General features: G+C 42.2%; 1 protein-coding gene across 6 annotated transcripts in view; it reads left to right on the plus strand.

The window, feature by feature from the left end:
- Cadm1 (cell adhesion molecule 1) overlaps positions 1-20,585 on the plus strand; it is a 329,214-nt gene that overhangs the window by 287,571 nt on the left and 21,058 nt on the right. For 2 of the 6 annotated variants that reach the window (XM_057767397.1, XM_057767399.1), the window contains exons 7-9: positions 1,802-1,974; positions 6,901-6,981; positions 17,347-17,379. In XM_057767397.1, the coding sequence (XP_057623380.1) occupies positions 1,802-1,974; positions 6,901-6,981; positions 17,347-17,379 (287 nt within the window). The remainder of the gene's footprint in view (positions 1-1,801; positions 1,975-6,900; positions 6,982-17,346; positions 17,380-20,585) is intronic. The other 4 variants (XM_057767400.1, XM_057767402.1, XM_057767401.1 and 1 more) reach the window with 3 other exon arrangements.

A 20,585-nucleotide genomic window follows, 5' to 3' on the forward strand; every position in this document is an offset into this window, starting at 1 on the left:
TTTTGCCAGGGAGAGTATTTGTTACTCTCAAACTGGAAAGGGTATGTGGCTGTATTATATTACTCCGTAGCAATCCCCTCCTTGCTCATTACCTATTTATTTTCTCAAGAAATTGCATACAATAAAAATGGTAATTTAACTTGCCATTATATGTTGTGAATATTCTCAGTGCTTACCCCCACTGATTGTTTCAGCTGTCAAGCAGCAGGACGTGAGGTCTGACTGCCAGGCAGCCCCATTTGCTACTGCCTATAGGAGGACATATGCAACACTAACTTTTAAATAATTTACCGCATTGTGATGACAAACACATGTGTAATTAAAGAGAAATTGCACCTTCACATCCCATTTGAACACTGGAATGCTACTTGACAGGCCTAACTTGAGCATCCGTTTGTCATTTACGCCTGGGTCTCTCTATCCATGTCATTGCTCCTAGAGGAAGTGCTAGGGACTGAAAGACAATTGCTTGTGTGTTCAAACCGGTGTCAACTCTTCCTATCAAACAAAAGCTGGGGTATGACCAGGGGGTAAGTGCTTGCCTAACACTCACCAGGCCCTGGGGTATGGCTCCAGCATCACACACACCACACGAAAGAACATGTCTTCAGATACACTCTTAGATCTGCACTTGGTTTCCTAGGAGCACGAGAGAGGCACCTTGAAGACACAGGTTCCAAGTCCAGTGAGTGAAAGACTTGATGTCTTTCCTCTCCAGAGCATCCTGTCAAATTTGCTCTTCCGTAATGGCTGTCTTAAGATACATGTGCTATTTCAAGTCACTAAAACTTATTTCTGATAAGCAAGTTCCCTTGTTGGACCTAAAGAGTCCACTCTGAGATGTGTCTTTCTGTCATTAATCCAGAACCACATGCACTCACAGGGAAGGTCCAGCCATTTCTGCACCTAGAAGACAGAGGACCAGTTACTGATCAGGAGCAGATAGACAAAGTGAACAGGGCCATCCAAGTGACCTCTCAGGTGGGGAGAGTCAGGCTAAATGTAGAGGAAGTGATTGCATCTTTTGAGAATCAAAGGGAGTTTTTCCAAAAACAGATCAAAACAAAATTCTGTGTAAACCAGGGCTGATGGCACAGACCTGCAATCCCAGCTGCTCTGGAAGCAGAGTCAGGAGACTCACTGCCATTTCAAGGGCAGCCTGGTCTACACACCAAGTTCCAGCCCAGCTAGGACAACCTTGAGAGCAAACGGTAATTAAAGAAGGCTGAGGATATAGCTATGCGGTAGAGCCAGCGTGTTCAGTGCCCACCGGAGAAAGGAATGAAGGGAGATGGGGAGGGCAGTTCAGGTGTCAACGTCTACTTAAAACTCACAAGAAGTTCCCTAGCAAGCGAACATTTGGTATATTAGTAACCATTAGGTTATTGCATGCACCACTAGCCAAGGCCTTGCTTTTTCCTTCCTCTCTAATTAACGAGCTGATTAACAATGGGTGAGCTCTGTCCTGGCTGAACTGGTGTGAAACTACACAGCAGGGCGTGTGAGTTGGCCATGTTGGCTTATTTGCTGATTTACTGAAGATGAACTGGGAATCATAAGACTCTCACTTAGCAAGTCTCGAAGGTTTCTAAACACCCGATTATGTGTTTTAAAGTCATATCCCAAGCATATGTTTGGCAGTTGCACGATCTTCATTCTGTAATCCTCACACTCTCCAGTGGGTCCGGTTAATTGTGTCACCCTGCATGTGGTTAGTTTGCTGCAATGATGAGAAACTGGATGCAGATACCTGAGCGGGGAATGATTCCCGTGACCTGTCTTTCTCGTCTTCCTTCTGCAGGCCCGTGATGGTAACTTGGGTGAGAGTCGATGATGAAATGCCTCAACACGCCGTATTGTCCGGGCCAAACCTGTTCATCAATAACCTAAACAAAACAGACAATGGTACTTACCGTTGTGAGGCTTCTAACACAGTGGGGAAAGCTCATTCGGACTACATGCTGTATGTATACGGTACGTGAGAAGACGAAACACTCCCCTACTCACCCTCTGCATGTAGCTGCTGCCTGGGCTTCACCCTCAAAGCCGTTGATCGAGTTGAAAACAAAACAAAACAAAAAAAAAGTTGGTGTCCTACAGGAACTTAAAGAAGCCTGGCCTGAGGTGGACCCCAGTGGTCCCCACCTGGCTCACCAGTGACTGTTGTTCTCCCCCTCTGACTGTGGGGGTTTCCCACAAGATCACAGTCTCTGATCATGCTAAGTACGAAGGCAGTCCTCAGGCACAGGTCATGGATCCTATGTTAGAAGTAATGTCTGAAATATTCAACCTTACCAATTAGTGGCGTTCAGCTCAGAAAATTTATTCCCAGTGGGTTTTTTTTTTTCCTATGATGCATGGGCTAGCCTTTCTCCTGCTTTGATGGAAAAATATATCTTATTTTCAACATGAAGCTATTAAATCCAGAAGGCTTTGCAAGCCAGTAAACACTCAAACTAAATACAAAGTCTTTGGTAGTTGCACAGACCACCTATATCTTCTATTTTAGACACAAATGCCAACTTTTAAAAATATGTTTTCTTACCGGGCGGTGGGTGGCGCACGCCTTTAATCCCAGCACTCGGGAGGCAGAGGCAGGCAGATCTCTGTGAGTTCGAGGCCAGCCTGGTCTACAAAGGGAGTTCCAGGACAGGCTCCAAAGCTACAGAGAAACCCTGTCTTGAAAAACCAAAAAAAAAAAAAAATATATATATATATATATATATATATGTTTTCTTAATCAACATTTTTCTACAAGGTTATTAAAGCATATTACTATGAATTTCACTTTAGAATCAACAGATATTCATTGAACACCTATGGCAGCAGGCATTCCCCATTTCTATCTTGCTGCTGATTTTACATGTTGTGACTATCCTCTATTTAGTTGAGAAGTACACTCTTTATAGTCTTGTGCTATCAAATTGAATCTCTTCTCTCCAGTTGAAGTCTCTTCATTTTATATTAAGAAAAAGTCGTGCACTGGCCCAACACATAATGAATTACAAATATTTGAATATGGGGGCCACATTCCTGTCTTCATGATAGCTTAGTAAACAATCTAAGTTAAATTATAAATATGTGAGTATAGGCATAGACACATAAATTATACATATGAAATAGTATTTAGACTATACTGTCCCAGAATCTGGGCACCCTCCTTATGAAGAAGAAAAAAAAGGAGAGGTATTTTTGAACAGAGAAGCATCTTTTCTGCCATACCTATATGAATATGAAATTATAGTCCTTAGCCTATACCTGAGGGGTTTTTCCCCCATTAACACAGTGGTTCTCAACCTTGCTAATGCTGCAACCCTGCGGTGACCCTAACCATAAAATTATTTAGGTACTACTTTTATAATTGTAAGTTTTCTACTGTTATGAATTGTAATGTAAATATCTGATACACAACCCCAAAGGGGCTGAGACCCACAGATTGAGAACTGCTGCCTTAGAATGAAAAGATCCTGTCAAATCCTTATATTTGCAAGCTTGTAGAGTATGCTATCTTTGCATGCTGCTCAGTCTCACTAGTGCTCATTAGAACTGTTCTCAGTAGTTAAGGAAATCCACGAAAGAGAATGGTTCTGCTGTGTAGATGAGAAAGGGCACAAGGCACCTGGTTTTGGCTGGCAAGGTGCAGAACAGCTCTGCTGCACTCTTTGGCAGTAATGGAAGATGCTTTCCTCTCTGCGCTCTTGCAGACACCCCTTCCACCCTAAGGTCTAAGCCTGATGGAAGTGTCCCTGACATTCGTGCCCAGGTTTATAGACATCAGTCAAGTTCTCCTTACAGATTTCACATTACAAAAAGCATTGATCACTTCCTGCCAGTCTGTGATGCACTTCTCTGATTCATACAACTAAAAAAATGGTTCAATTTACAGTGCCTACTATTCCTATTTCTCAAGATGAGAAGAGACATTTTGATGCCTTGTTTGGCAAACATATTTGCATAATTTGGAAAATGAGCTTATAATCAGAATTTGTTGAGTGTTCCCTTCATGCTGTTTCCAGCATTGACAATTTTAGATGATCTCATCCAATTTCTACACCCTGATCTGTGCTTATTTTTCACCCCATTCAACATATGATAACATGAAGCTTAGAAAGATCATATAACATGGCCTAGTTCACAAGGTTCCCAGATCACCCTAGGGCCACCATACTATCATCCCAAAACCTACTGCAAAGTTGGTCTTTGCAATTCTTCTTATTCTCATGGCTTTTCAAGAGAGATTAAGTCCCTCCAAAATAAGATTGGCCTTTTTAAATTAGCCCCCTGGACCACAATGCATTATTTGAAAACCAAGTATTATAGGAACTCATCTGTGTGCAAACATACCTGTATAAAGACATATCCATGATCCATCCAGGCTACAGGCTACAAGGGATTCTCTGTGTCTTGTTCCCTGCTAGTAGTGCCATTGGAATGGCAGGCCAGCATGCTAAACCCAAGTGTTGCTGGTCTAGTAACACAACATTCTAATAGTTTGGGCAAGGATGGGCAGATTGTCTTTCCAAAGCAATATATTATAGTACTTTTGCAATTTTTTAAGTACTCTGTGAATTAAAAGTTACTACACTTCTAAAATATTTAATTCTCTTGAAGTAACTTCTCTACTTGAAGCATCTGGCTGGTTAGAGCCTGATTCCCAGTAGGGTTTGTTCTTTTAGCATCCATGTCTCAGGCACAGCTCATTAGCTTCAGCTCTTTCTGTTCCTCCCTTTGTTTGTTGTGATGCTGCACACTCATTTCAGGGCCTCTGGCATACTGGGTAAGCACTTTCCAATGAGCTACATCCCAGCCCTCTGATTTCTGAAAGTGTGGCCTTGTGCTACCCTTCTTACTGAAAATGACCTCAGCAAGGACGTTTCACCTGATAATGGAATCTGATTCATTCAAGGTTTCCTGAACCAGATGTGAAGGACCAGATTTGCCCCATAGTGATGGAGATCCCTGGACATGTACCATTTTTACATATTGAGAGGACCTGGTGACCTCCCTGACATCTATCCCCTTGTTCATCTTGTCTGCCTTTTGGTTCATAATCATATCTTCAGATCACATTCATGCTCATTCTTATCGTGTTGCACACATCATATGCTTTGTGCTGTTGCATTTAGAAGAGGTTTGAAAAATAACATTAGAGTACAGCAGAGCAATATTGCTGTTCAGTGACAATACTGTAATTGAAACAACAGAAAAAGCACATCATTTGTCCCTTGGATGGACAGCAGGTACACTCTGTACAGTTTACTTGTAGCGGATGGAGGCAGTGTCTCCCGTGCTGGCTAGTCTCAGGGCACTCAGCTCATCTGTCTCAAGTTGGCACCTGTCATTGATGTAAATGTGTTCAAACAAGTTGCCCAATCACAAAGACAACTTTCTCACCTGTGGCTTCCATAAAACACACTAAAGGACAAGACTGAAATGATGCTCAGTCATTTCTTATCCTGTTCTTTTTAAAAGTTAATTTAAATTTTAAATTTCATCATTTCTGCTTCTTAGGATGAGACTTTGCCTGGAGTTTTTTTTTTTTTTTTTTTTTTTTTTTACTCATTGAAGACTGCATTAAACAACAGTTTAATTTGCTTGTTTCCCCATCTTCAAGGAGAAAAGCCTGTCATAAAGCAGAGCCATTTGCTGTTGGTTCTTCCTTATCAAGTTCATTGTGTGAGAGGAGCAGTTGGTGAAGAAAATGAAAACCTTTGATTATTGATCAATGATAGACATCATTTCATGCAGACCTTGCAGCCAAGCACCAAAAGAGTCATTCCATCAACTTCCAGGAAGTTGTGCCAAACCCAGTAAAGGTGCAATATATAATTAAAGTTTTGATGTATTAATTAGACAATCCAAGGGCTCACTTGAAGATAAAAGACCCCAGATGTGTCAGAGAGAAAAAGCTGACGTGCTTTAGAAAAAATTTAGAATCAAAAGCCTTCAAATCGTCCTCTGCTCTATTACAGCAGAGTGATTTCTTGGTTCAAAGTCTTGCTGACAATTTAACACATTCAGTTTGATCATCTGGGCCTAGACTTTTTTTTTTCTTTTTTGCCCTTTTTTTATCCCCCAAATAATTTTTGAGATGACAGAAATACAGTGTATCAGGTACCAGGCAGAGGCTTCCTCTTGGGCTCCTAGATTTAAGGGTCAAACCTCATTTATATTTAGCTCTCTTGTTTACAAGGTGGAAGATGTTCTTTCATTTTTATCATTGTGGTCCACTTAGGTCAAGCTTTTAACATGAGCAAAGGCAGCTTATTAATATTTATAAGGTGTAAAATTTTATTGACTTTTAAAAAATAACATCTCAGTAAAATCTCGCTTGCCTGGAACTTGGTACTCTGTTCGTGGTGACATTCTATCTTCTTTGTACTTATTATGGATACAGAGGTGGTTTTCCTTCCTGCTGGGCTGTATTGATGGAGAATAATGAAGTTAGCATTTGCAGAGAGCATGTGTGCAGTGCCATGTCCATCCTTGGCTGATCCAAGCCCTTTAAATGCAGCGGCTCCTTCTCCTCTTTCCTCCCATCTGTGAAGTAGAAAGGGACAGCCATTGTGCTTTCTTGGCACTGAGGTGACTTAGCCTTGCCTTTTAGATCTGGCCGGGTTAAGGGTTTTGAGCATTTAGATGTTTTTTTCTCCCTTTTCCAGTTCTCATTTCATTTTTATTCATGTCATGTATAAGAAAGCTGTTCTTCTTTTCTTAGCTCTTCCAACTGAGGCTTTGGGGTGTAGTTTCAGACCGACGTCTCTGAGGGCAAGGAACTTGATGGTTTAAAGAAGCGAGCCATCCAACCAACATCTCAGTGTCTCCATGCCTTTGTTTGTCATTACTGGTCATTGTTGTGTTCAGCATTGTGGGTTTGATTTTCTTTTTTTTTTTATCCAGATCCCCCCACAACTATCCCTCCTCCCACAACAACCACCACCACCACCACCACCACCACCACCATCCTTACCATCATCACAGGTATGGTACCTTCATCACCATTGGAAATGTCCTCAATGTATATTGTCTTTCTGGTATAAACAAAGAGAAGCCTAGCTGTTCCCTGTAAGTCCTCTGAGCTTAACTGTTCCTTTACTTTGGAACTCCAGAGACACTCGATACTATACTCTTGAATTGAATCTTAAGGATCTAGAAGGACCTTTAACATCTGATCAGATGACTCGTACCTTAGCGTGAGGCAATTCTTTTTGAAGCCTCACCACTCAAAGCAAAAACACTAGTAAAAAATGGCAGCCAGGCTACTAAACCTTCCAGTAGCTTCTGCTTGGCTTCAGCTGATGAACTGGTAAGTATTGTGGCCTGGATCATGTCCTGGTCTAAATTTCGTCTTAATCCACGTGAAGAAAGTGCATGCACTAAATTTCAGCATGCGTCCTCGGGCCACGCTATGGGATGCACTGTCATCTGCCCTCCTCTAATGGGTGCCTGCTGGCAGTAGGGCTGCCTGGGCCTCTTGTGGCCCGGGAGATTACAGGGAACAGAGGGAGCCAATCTTTTCCAAGCTGAACACTCATGTGCACCTCTTCTTTTTTACATAGCCTCCCTCCTCATCCTGGTACCCCGTGGCTCTCAAATAGTTTGGTGTTGCCTGACTGGAAGCCTTAGCCTTTCTTCTGGTCTAACAAGAGAGGACAGCTCATGGCTGTATCATACCAACTCAAATGTGCAGGACTTCTTAGACCAGGCCTACCCCAACCGCTACTTCCAAGTGTCCGCTCTAATGGAGGAGAGAATCTCTTAAAAAGTGACTTTGCCACTTAGGTCTGTTACCAGGCAAGTGTCCCATGTCCCTTTGAGCCATGAGTCCAGCCATTTCATCCCTGGACTCCTTGATACACACTGAATGTCTATCTCACTTGATGCTCTTCATGTTCAGCTCTTTAGGAACCACCTTCTAGGATCACATTGATTTTTCTGGAGATGTTTTCTTTTCCATTTGCTCAAGAGTCAATGAGACGGCAGAATGCTAAGTGTTCAGTGAAAGAGAAGGCCTCATCAGTAGATATTACAATGGACTGTCTAATCCAAGTTTTCTTCACTTTGCAGCTATTGCAGTGAGACAAAGATCTCTGCCATAACCCACCACTGAAGGGCTTCCTAAATACGGGCTACAAGCACATCTGTGCCTGTACTAAATGTTATACCTTCTGAAAAATCCATCAATTGGTTTTGTGTCTCACTTTAAACCTGGCTCCATCTAGAAAGTTTGCTTCCTAGTTCTTGGCTGTGTTTCTGCTTGAGCTGTCAGTTCCCCCTGCTTCTTAGTGCATTCAGTTTTGTGTGTAGTAGACCAATCCCTGGCATCTTCTGTAGTGTGTATTACCACATCAAAGATGTTCCTTCTCCTCTGCTTGGATGTCCACAGCAGCCATACTGCTGGTGCTTCATCCTAAGAATTCAGTTCCTTGTCTCTATTTAGTAAAATGTACTTTTGATTGTGTTTGGCTTGGCTGGCGTTTCTGGGATGGGGCCTCTGGCATACTAGGCAAACATGTACAGCTGAAATATATCCTCAGTCCTTTAGGCATGTGCTTTTCTTACCAGGTTACGTAGTTTCCTGTGAAAGGCCCTTGGGATGTTTGAACAAATAAACAAACGGTGTAGGTATCACTAGCAGTGTGTTCATCTTTGGCAAAGTATGACCCAGCCTTTATACCTCCCATGGTAGAAGATTCTATGTAGGTATCTGTAAGGATTTACATCTGAGGTCAATAAAGTTTTCGCTCATTCTGTGTATCAACCCCCCGTTTTTCTTGAACGCGAAACAACACTTTTTCATGTGTGTCTGGTCTCATCACTGACTTAAGTTTTTGTTTTTGATTGTTTTTTTTTTAAATAAGAGGTTAGCATTCCCTGACTCTTCTGCATCACTACAGTCAATCTCCCAAGTCACCCGAGTTGCTCTAATTCACAACTCTTAATCTTTTGCTCCCCAGGACCTCCTTCTCCTCTGAGGTCCTGCAATATCTACAACTCATCGTGATCACAGTTCTGCTGGCCCAGACTTGATCTAAAAAGAAACTCTTAGAATAAACAACACCATATTTCTGTCCACATCAGAGATGACTTTAATCAGAATGTGTCTACTTCTGTCTCTGCCGCTGGCCTCTCCATTCAGAATAACTCAGGATGATCTCGCAGGTGCACTTCGGTCTGTGGGTGTTAGCACTCGAATGCTTTCTACACCCCAAGTGCACCAGTGGTAATGAATGCCCAGATCTTCGGTGTCACACCCAGGAATCATTAAACTAACATTGCTACTAAAACAGCCTTACGGAATCCGTCACCTTAATGGAAGTGGTCTTTTAGGGCTACTGTGACTTAACAGATTACCTTCTACATATTTATCTTGCCCAGAAAGCAACCTGTAGAACTTAACATTTGTCCTCTTCTCCAAACAGATTAAAGGTTATGGACTTGGTTCTGTGTCCCATTTCAAAGGTTCAGGCTAACCTCTAGATTTAGATTGGTTCCTAAAGAATCTTCCAGCCGGGATCCTGACAAATGGATAGCTAAATTAATTTCCACTCCTCCTCTCTCTTGTACTGTTTGGTACATTTACAGTCACCATTAGCCTTAAAAGCTTCAACAGCTGAATCCAGCGACAGTAACGCAAAGCTGGGGCTCTAAAGGAAAAAGAAGAAGCAGCCACAGTCAGCTATTTCTTTCCTCCTAAGTCAAGCACAGTAACTGAAACCCATTCCCCAGGTCAGAGTTTCATTACCAGGAAAATGTACAAATGCAATAGAAAAAAAATATTTTTAAGCTCAAAAGGTCCCGGTTGGTTTCTGAATTCTCCAAAGAAGACTTGCATAGCTATCCCCGATCTTCCCCCGTCAGGATAATGGAATTATTCCCCTTGTTAGGAAGGCAGGCTGGCATTCTGTTCCAAGGCATCTGACTCTCTCAACACATGCTACAGCTCCATTCTGAACCCTTAAAGAGGAGGGCTCCTGTGGCCTCCAGCTCTTCTTTGCCCCTCTCCTACTCTTACATTTCCTAGTTTCCTAGGAGAGCAGTGGCCTTTGCATACTGTCCTCTCCAATTGAAACAGATCTGGTGACATGTCAGCCACACCTGAAGGGTTACCCTGCCTAAGGATAATTTTCTGCAGGTGTTAAGAACTGAAAAGAACACTCAGGCTGGGCATGGTGTGCACACCTTTAATCCCAGTGTTTGGGAGGCAGAGGCAGCTGGATCTCTGAGTTGGAGGCCATCCTGATCTACAGAGTAAGGCCTTGTCTCAAAAAACAAAAAGAAGAAGAAGGAAGAATATTCGTTATCCATCTGCCATATCAACAGAGTTGTAGCCTTACCATTGACATTATTCTATGGCCTCTCCACATAAGAAACAATTTGAGGATAGAACTGGATGAGAAGCCATGTAGAGCTTCGTTGGCATTTGCCCTAAAGTTTAAAAGTATCGCTCTCATCTTTCCTGCTCATTGACGTTAGGATCATTTGGTTCTGCTCAGCTCTTGGCTTTGGGAAACTCCCACCCTTAGTGTTTTATTTTTTGTCCCATCGAGTTGTCCTTGGGGCTTCTTTGTTTGTGAGAGTATATGACATGACATGGGAGAACAAACCAGATGGACTGTTTGACCTTTCTTCTTAAGAGCCCCATGTTTTGGGGCTGGTAGCGGGCTCTGTCTCTGTGCTTGGAGATAGCTGTAGCTTCTTCCTCCCCATTGGGTCAGGCTGCCTTTCTGAAGCTTGCTAGGGAAAGCGATCTGTTTCTCTCTTTAATTAACTTGGATCTTGTATTGTTCCTACCTGGTGGAGTCTTGACTTGAGTGCTTGATGGAGAGTGCTAGGAAAAGTTCTCAGCATTCAGTCGTGCACACTCCTAACAGTTTAGATACAAAATTCAGGCCAGGGGGAGCTCAACCTGTGGGTCGCAATGTACACGCAACTGCCATAAATTAAAAAAAAAAATTAAAACAGCTTAGAATAAGAATGAATAGCTATAGGGCCAGATTGTGAGACGCATTTAAATATGCTTTCATAAGAATGAAGTAGGTCATTTCTAAATGAGTTTTTCTCTTTTTTTAAAGCATGTATTCAATTAAATATTTGATGTTTCTTGGAAAGGAAAATAGCAAGGTTTCTCTTATTGGTGTCAACGCACTCAAAATCCAATATACCTGGGAGGAAGTGGCTCCTAGCCTCAGACCCGTGTTATTATTTGGGCTTTCACAGCTTGATAGCATAGGCTTTTTCCCAATGTTAATGTGGATCGGGTCATATAAAGAAGGCAGACACAGGCTTTGTCCTTCAATGGCATTTGGAGAGTATGCCAGTAAGGGAACTTACACCGAGCTTGCATGCTGTGTCTTAGATGTAAAAGAGAGGACACGTATGCTTGGTGCCAAGTCTATAGTGTGGCCATCTAAGTCGTAATGGAGCTTTGTTCCACATAGAGGTCTCAGTTTCCCAAGTCTCAGCCTAGTGATTTCAACCGTGTACTGCTGGTAATGGCACAGTGCAAGGGCTATAAGCTGATCTGCCTTTCGGTTGCATTCCACAAAGATTGAGCACCCACAGTGATTAAGGATTCCTTAAACCACTTTCTGTGCAGTTGAGAGATCCCTGCAACCTGAGTGTTAAGTTTCAAGGTAACAGGCGCCACGGGAGAGCATCACAGAAGTGTTCATTGCTCAGTGCTGTCAAGGAACAGCCAGAATGCAGATACGAAAGAGTAGCATTTGGAAATGAAGCATGAAGAACCCATGTACTTCCAGCATCTCTCTTCAAGGTGTGTCTATTGATGCTGCCTAGGGAAAGCCCCCTTTTTTCTAAGAAGCGCACATCCTTCATCCTAGGACGTTTATTGAACTGTCTTCTTCCTAGGTTTGGCATCTACACCATTAATACATGAGTCTTCCTTTATGTACTGAGCACTTACAGAGTAACTGATATGCCAGTGTGCCTGAGGATAGGAATATTATTAGGGCATTAATTAATATTAATGAGCCTCTTTTTACTTAGTATTCCACCTTTGCATGTCCATTTCTTTTCATACTGTCCTGTCTACATTTTCATTTTGCCAGAAATTGTAAACCCACTATCTATTGCCTCATTTATATCTAGCCAGCATTGACCCATGCTGGCTTAGGAAGGAGCAGAAGAAAGTAAGAGAACCGCAAATATTGAAAGTCATCAGATTCAACTATTTTTTTTTAAACAGAGTGAGGGGTGGAAAGTGAGGTGAGATGCCTTCATTCTACTATTTCTATCCTAATTTTCCTAAGTGTATGCTCTTTATTTAAAAGTTGATCCTGGAGATAGAAATCCAACTGGTTTCCATACTCAACATCTGTCAGCAAACACAGAAATAATAGTAGTACAAATATGGATTTCATGGGATTCAGACATGATACCTGGAGCTCTCCCAGCAATAGGAACATGGGGATGAAGGGCACAGTCTTCCAGGATCTCATGCAGGATGAATCTCAGTCAGCCTTGCAGAGCCCCCCTCCTTTTCTCTCTGGCTGGCACACTCCCTGCAGCAGCACTCCTAACCCTTCTTCCCCTGGCTTTAGTCCTGACCCCTTGGTGTGTTCCCACTGGCATCCAGAGACCTGGCGTAGGGAAACCACTCTACAGATTCCGATAATTTTGCAGAACATCTGGTTTGCAAATGAAAAGATCTCTGGGGCATGGGCTGCACAGAGTGAACAATTTTGAAGAAGCTTTTAACAAAACTTGAACTTGCTTAACGACAACAACGAAATCAGCTCCCCTTCCTGCTGTTCTGGGACTCACAATCTCTTCACTCTAAGGGGAAAGTGACATTTGGAAAGTATGCTGGGGCTGAGGAGGTGGCTCCATGGGTAAAGTACTTGCTCCTCAAGCATGAAAGCCTAAGTCAGGATCCCCAGCGCTTATGAAGGAAGCTAGGTGTGGCAGCACTTGGGAGCAGAGACAAAAGAATTCCAGGAGCTCACAACGACCCAGGCTAGACAAAATGGTGAGTTCCAGGTTCAGTGAGAGACTCTGTCTCTAAATAAATAAATAAATAGATAGATAAATAAATAAGGTGGGGAAGCAGTTAAGGACATCTTGATGTTGACCCCTTGTCTCTACATGCACCCACACAGGTGAGTACATACACACACACACATAGACACACGCATGCACGCACACACGTAAAATAGCTTTCTTAGGCCACTTCGGTTTAGGCTTTTTAGCTTAGCTCTCTTCTTAGCCCCTTTCTCCATCATTAAGGAATGGTAGGTTAATTAAGCAGAACATAGGTGGCAAGGAAATTAATTGAAAACCAATAGAAAATAAATTTGAAACTCAAATTTCCCAGAACTTATTTTTGCTTTTAGCAGATTTCAAATAAGTTAAAGTTGGGGGAGAAAAAAAATACTCATATTTAATATATATTGACAAGCACAGCACAACTATGAAGTAAAATCGTCAGGAGAATTCTTTGCCTGCCCTGGTGCTGAGATTTAAAGCCCCTCCATAGCAGACACTGAAGAGGAATTCAATTAAGAAATCTCGTTGGTTACATGTTGACTTTAGTTAAGAAAATAAACTGGGGGAAAGTGTATTAAAATGTTGCCAGACTGCTTGTCCCACTTCCACCTTAGCTTATGGCTGGCAAAACAGGAGAGTTTGAATTCCTTACAGCTAACTCGGCTCCAGGGTAAGCTGGGTTTTCTAGGTTGTACCCATGGCATTTTCTAATGTCCACCCTGGTCTCACATAGCCACACGCTGCCTTACTGCGACTCTGTGACATGATGCAAGAACAGCAGAGATCAATTGGTAAGAAAAGTGAGGTAGTGAATTTAACTTTGTCCTAGGATTTCCATTTTCATTTATGGCACCCGTTGTGTTTGAGACCATGGACTAATTTATGGATTAGTTTTAAGCCCCCAGCCTGTCACACTCAATGAACAATTCTAAGTTGGAGAGAATCCATCTGAAAGGATTAGAACAGGCCACAGTGGGGCTTACACATGACTGTTTCCACTAAATATTGCCCAGCTGCCTCTCAGGCAGGTTGTGGGGCTTTTTGGTTTTTTGTTTGATCCCCACCACACACATACCCTGCTTCTTGGCTACTTGGTTAAATGGCTACTGTCTCTAATCTCACACATTGTTGTAGTTTTTTCGTTTTGCAAATATCTTGTACTTCAACATGGAATGTGTGATTGTTTTGCTGATTTGAGGCAGGGCCCCATTAGCAGTTTGCAGGACTGTGAGCCTGAGAAGGGACATCCGTGTTGTGAAATGAGTGCCTTCCAAGTCAATGTGGGCCCTAGCTCACACCCTTTTGATTGTAGACTCATAAAACCTTGACTACATGCCGAGTGAGACTGTATACATTCAGCATTTGTGAGAACAGGGATTGACTTGGTTTTATTTGTTTGTTTCAGTTATTTTAAACATATAAATAATATACAATTCATTTGCCTTCGCTATAATTAAAACTAGAGACAATGGTTCAACTTTTTTATATATTAGAGCCAATGTCTCCCATTCTACTTTTTGTAACCAATTTTTTCATAGGCCTAGCTCAAAGATTTTTTTTTAAGACAACACATGAGGTTTAAAGAGATTTGTGAGAGCAGTCAGACACTAATCAAGCCCATTTTTGCAATTATAACTTACACTGACATGTTTGCATTTGCTCACAAAACTAAAATATTATAAAATGCTCCAGTGACCACCCCAGAAGCCGATTCTTGGGGGGAGGACTTGCACTTTTCTCCATTTTCTGAAGATACCCTAATGAATCATGCTTCACATCTCTGTACTCACCCCAGAGCCAAGCTGTCTATGGTTTCTGCATGGTATCATCGTGCAGTTATGAAGGAGAATTAGATCCTGTCCTAGTGCCCCCCCCCATGGGGAGCACACAGTCACGTCTAAAGCATTTTCTCTTCTCTCTTAACTCAAAATAGCCCCTGCTCAGGTCGCACACCAGATGCTCTGTGAGAAACAGAGTCAATAGCTCCCCAGACACACTCTTAATCCCGATTTAAACCCCATACCCACCTGTGTTCCGGCTGCAGCGTCCCATCCATTGCTGCTCGTAGTTTGCCGTTTCCAACTGCAGTGATCATGTTGTTTGACTTGAATATGTGTTTGCTTAACTGTTTTAGAGTGCTTTTCCTTAATAGCCCTTTTCTCTTCCGTTGGGTTCAATTGATGGATTTCGCATCCCTAGAGTTAGGAGCAAAATGCACTGTGGTCATGGCTGCATTTATTGTCTGCTGCCCATGTAAGAGCTGACGCCTGGCTTCATCTGGTTTAATTTTGTCATGAAGCTGACATAATGTTGTAATACAGGAAGACAGTAAATTGGGATTGTTGGTCAATGCTTAGATCTGATTTTTGAGTCTTCTATCCCTGATGTTTTAATCCACTCACTTTTTTCATTTTATGTTAATGGTTTACTTGGTTAAAAAAAAAAAAAAAGGTTTGTTAAAAAGTGGTACCACAAAAATAATGAGCCAAAGCATTTATTGCTTTTTTTCTTCTGTTTTGGAAAGGAGCCAATGCCTGCCCATAAAATGTATTACCTGCATATGAATGTTTATACAAATGTGCCTTTGATCCTGCCCCTCAAATTTAAAGTGCCTCAGACCAGTGTTGGACTCAAATGTCTCAACTAAGGAGATGCATCTGTCATCTTTAAGGATCTGGTATAGGGTTTGTTTCAACTGTACAATTTCCTGTGTTGTTTTCACTGCTATTTTAGGCCCACAGACTTGACTTATAAGTAAGTATTATATTCTTCTTCAGTGTATTTTATGTATTTCTCTCCTTCCTCTGTCCTTGAGAAATTTAGTGATCAGTTGTATAAAGATGCATTGGCCTCTAAGACCTCCGGTTAATTCTGGCTCCTTAGAAGGGCTTTGAATTTTTTTTTTTTTTTGATGATAATTAGGCCCCTATTGTCCCAGAAAGCATGCCAACTGAAGGGGAACGCCGGTGTGAATTCATGTGTCATATTTATACATCAGAAGCTCCAGGCTCATTTGACCCCCACCACCACAAAAAAAAGTTCTATACACAAAAAAATGTTCCAGTGCATTTAAACATTGCCTGTGTCAAGTTCAAGTCATTGAAAACAATTGCCAGCTAAAGGCCTCTATCATAAAAATGGCTTGTGACTTTTAACCCTCGGGATCTCGCTTCAACCAACAGCAGCTTCTGACTAGGGAGGGGCTGCTAGAAGAAACACACTTGAAAACTACAGAACTGAGAAAGAAAGTGGGGCCTAGTGCATTGACATCAGAGTGAAGTTGGATGTTTTTAAGAGGACTGGGAAAGAAGGCCATCATGCACTTCATTAGCTAGACGCCCCACTTCTGTAGCCAAAAGTAAAGAGCAGATTCCCTCCTTGAATGCTTTGGAGGCATTTTACTGTGAAGAGAAGCTGATAGGAACCAACTTGAACAGCATCAGAAGTAGAAGAGACAGGTCACAGGTGGGAGAGTACCAATGAAGATGATAGCTCTGTCTTACGACCAGTCAGGACCGCAGAAACCTGGCAGCCAAACCTGGGGATGTGGGCTGAACACAGCAATATAGCTGGATTCTTGAAACTTGGAAATTCCCAAGTGGTGTTTGTCCAATTATGTGAACACATGTGTTTTTGTGACAAACCTTGTAGATTATAACGTATCTTATAGAATGAAGAATCCCGGCTCTGTGTGTGTGTGTATGTATGTGTGCACACGTGTGTCTTGAACATGTTCACTCCCATGAATTGAACTTACCAACTAACTTCTGATGAAATAATACAGTGGATGGAGAACTCGAATCTCTATGTTGCATATTCATCTGTGAGCATCTGGACTTCAGCTGGAAAAGTGTCCTCCTAACAGTGGAGTTGATTCCAGAAGCCCCAGCGCCCGGGTGGGTTGGGTTGAAACAAAGGCAATGTTTGAATGTCTGAATCCATTGTTTAACCAGCCTTCCAACTGAGCTTTTCTGTCGCAGTCCTGAGCTTCGATGCTTTAAGAACCATCTAGCGGCCACTGAGTTTGCACTGGTGTTTCTCATCACTTTGCATGTCCCCCGACTATTGACTGGCAAATACATGTGTCCTGGCAAGACCCCCGGAACAAAAGAATTTACTGTTTTCCTCCCTGGCTCGTAGCTTTGAGCTCAAGGCATGTCTTAAAACAGTGCGCTCACTTCAGATGCTCCTTGCTTTTCATTTATTATTGCTTGTCACGCGGTGTTCTTTGAAAGCTTGCTCATATATTATCTGTTCCATTTTTTTCCATTCTCCCCTTTTTTGCATGCCGTTCCTCCTGTTTCTTCCCTTCCTCCAATCCTCTGTTCCCGTCTGTAGACACCACGGCGACGACAGAACCAGCAGTTCACGGTTGGTATCACATTCCTGTTTATCTACTTTCTCAGCGCTGCTGAGAGGCAAGGCAAGCCTGGGAAAAAGAGAAATGCAGTCTTCAAGGGAACTCACGCTCAAAATAGACTGATCTCAGAAATGCACCATGGTTTTTTAATGCTTGACGTTGCACTGAGTCTTGTCATTTTTGTTGTGAGTTCAATGGCCAATGGTTGCAGTGTGAGATTGAGGCCTCCCCTCGGGTGGCAAGCATGGTAGGGTGTCCATCACACATTCCTCCAAACCTTGGAATACATGAGACTTCAAAAAATATTTTTAATTAAATGGAAAAAAAGTATTTGTCTACAGAGCTAGCACCTGAAATAGAGGCCATGTTCCTTACCCACCAGCCTCCCCAGTCTCTCTATTCATTTAAGGTTATGTTTCCATTGGGTGGGAAACAACTCCCCAAGAATGTTCCATTTGAACAGCATGAAGTGGGGTTTAATGCAGTCTTTGGTGTGTGGTACTTTGAAAGTCAAATAATAAAAGGTAGGTAGGTTAAGTTTTTTTTGTTTGTTTTTAACCGAAAGGTGGGAAAAAAAAAAAAGGAGTGCATAATCTTCAGACAGGGACATCAGGACACCCTGTCTCCTTCCCCTGTCACTAGGGAACTACCAATGGGGACAGGTCTGTTAACATTTTTCTTTCTTCCTTCCTTCCTTTCTTTTTTTTCAGAAAATGAGAGTCCTGTTTAATCTGTATATTATTTTATTACTCATCTCAAATTTAACCTTGGCAAGATTGTGCTTAGAGTAGATATGTTAGTTTAAAGGGGGCTGCGTTTTAATAACTGAATCCAAGAGAATCATTTGGAAAGGGCCTGCTTCAGTCACTTTAAATGCTATGCAGGGTGAAAATCTATCACCTAAGTGACAAGAGGTGATCAGTCAGCTGTACTGTTCATTCAGCTTAAAGAATGGCATCTAGCCCACACTGACTTCCTCAGACAGCTGTGTCTCAGGACTTAAAAGTTGGACATCTCTGAGTAAAAGCTGTGCTGGCTCTTGCTGGAGAGCTTGCCTTACTCAGGGTCAGCTCAGCAGGGCTCTCACTCCCTGTCTGTCTGTCTGTCTGTCTGTCTCTGTCTCTCTCTCTGTGTGTCTCTCTCTCTCTCTCTGTCTCTCTGTCTCTCTCTCTCTCTCTCTCTGTCTCTCTCTCTCTCACACACACACACACAGTACCACAACCTGGAAATGATGGGACTCTCCAGCATACTCCCCATTTCATTCTGTCCTAATCTTCACGCAGTAAGTTAAAGGGGCCATAGTCATGAGAAGTCAGTCAGGTATAAATTGTGTGTGTTCTAAGGTGAGCCACAGAGCTGGCTACATCTCAGACTCTGCACTCCACTGAACTTAGTGTCGAATACCTCCTGACATTTATTGAGAGCTTTACGGTGGTTTTAATGTAGTTCAAGAGATTTTGTTTTATTCTTTTTTGAGTACTCTAAGTTTTTGGCCTTCCTGTAGTTAACTCCAGGGTCAAGTACAACCTGGGTTCCCAAATTCTCTGACCTCTTTGAAGAAATAGTGACCATTTATCCCTAAAACCCCAAAGTTCCATGTTTTCAATCCCTCAATTAGATCCAAGGACTTGTACTTGGGGAACTCGTCCTTAAAGATTTAGACAGGGTATGCAAACTAGGAAACTTGTCCTGGCCTAAAGATGGAGACAGCACCTAGAAATTGATTCTGATTTGGGGCTACTCATTTTAATTAGGTCTGCCTCTTTAAACAGATCGGAAAGGGAAAGGAGTCTCTGGGCACTTAACTTGGGATCAATTAGCATACAGGTTTGTCTGCCCCAGGAGAAGTAGCCACTGTCTTTATCACCCCAGAGCCATAGGGTGAGACTTGGGTCTGAGAAGCTCGTGGGGGAAAGTAGCAAGCACAGCCTTCTTGTACCCTGTGTCTCTTGTGCCTCCAACTGGAGTCCTTAGCAGCAAAGAGCCAGAGAAATGGTGGCTAAGCCCAGCTCATCTCTGCATAGTGTGTTTATAAGTTCGTTCTTCAGCTTGTCTCTGATCCTCATAGTCACTTCTCAAAGGGTCCCCCACTATTTTTGCCAGATAACTCTCAAGCCCTCAGCCAAAAGCACTAATGCAAACCAAAGTAATGTCTGAAATTTTACTTGATGAAAAGGGAAGAAATTTTCTAAGTCACTTGTAAAGGGCAACAGGATATGGTGGATGACAGACCAAGGAAGCAGATTAACAAGGATGTGATACTGTAGAATTGATCTTATCCTAGTACTAGAGACCCAGCTAGTCAGTGCAGCAACCATATGACTTGATGACCTTGAGACAGTCCTTATGGTGTTGTGGTTTCAGAAAAAAAAATAGTAAATGGCTTGATAACTTAGCAACTGAAATGACAAGACATACTAAGTCATCCAGCTGTGGCCATCTTGTTGTTCTCAAAAGTTATACTGGACTTACCATATGGCTGTTTTCTTTCATTTACAAAAACAAAACAAAAAACCTTTTCAGGATTTCCCTATGAAGACTCATTACAATTCTTTATTCACGCTTGTGTTGCTAGAGTATGTATGAAGTTTACTTTAGTTGTTTCTATATGTTGATTGTTTGTTCTTACCGATAACTGATTGGAATAAGCATGTATTGGAAGGTTGGAAGTGCATGGGCATGATTCGAAACCAAATGGATTTTCTCCAAAAGAAAACCAAGTAGCAATTCACCTCCATATTAAAGGACCTCACTGAGAGTGAACATAAATGTGAGCATAAGAATGAGATTTTTTTTTTTATTTTTTAGGCAAGGCTGTCACAAGGGGTCTCTGAATAAGGATTTTGAGCATTTGTGGTTTTGGAGTTCATCCTTAAGGGCCTGCACAGGGAAAAATTAAAACAAAAACAAACAACAAAAATAACCTGTGTTGTGTGTGCATGTTGAACAATACAAAAAAAGAAAGAAAGAAAGAAACAAGAAAAACCACTGCCAAATCCTGATAGCTCGTGGTCAGAAGCTGCTGGCAGACCTGCATGGGTGGTTGTTAGCGCACGGGTGGTGTCGTCGTTATCCTGATTATTTGGCGTGTGGGTGCGTGTGATGGTTTTTGTCTGTCTGTTTCAGTGTGGGCACTTCTTTTTAAATGTCTTGTGCCTTGTTCTTTTCTGTCCTGTGTGTTCCCTCTCCTTTTCCCGCCCCACCTCCTGGCCCCCGT

This window comes from Chionomys nivalis, chromosome 4 (assembly GCF_950005125.1).
Source record: "Chionomys nivalis chromosome 4, mChiNiv1.1, whole genome shotgun sequence".
In the NCBI taxonomy this organism is placed as follows: Eukaryota; Metazoa; Chordata; class Mammalia; order Rodentia; family Cricetidae; genus Chionomys; species Chionomys nivalis.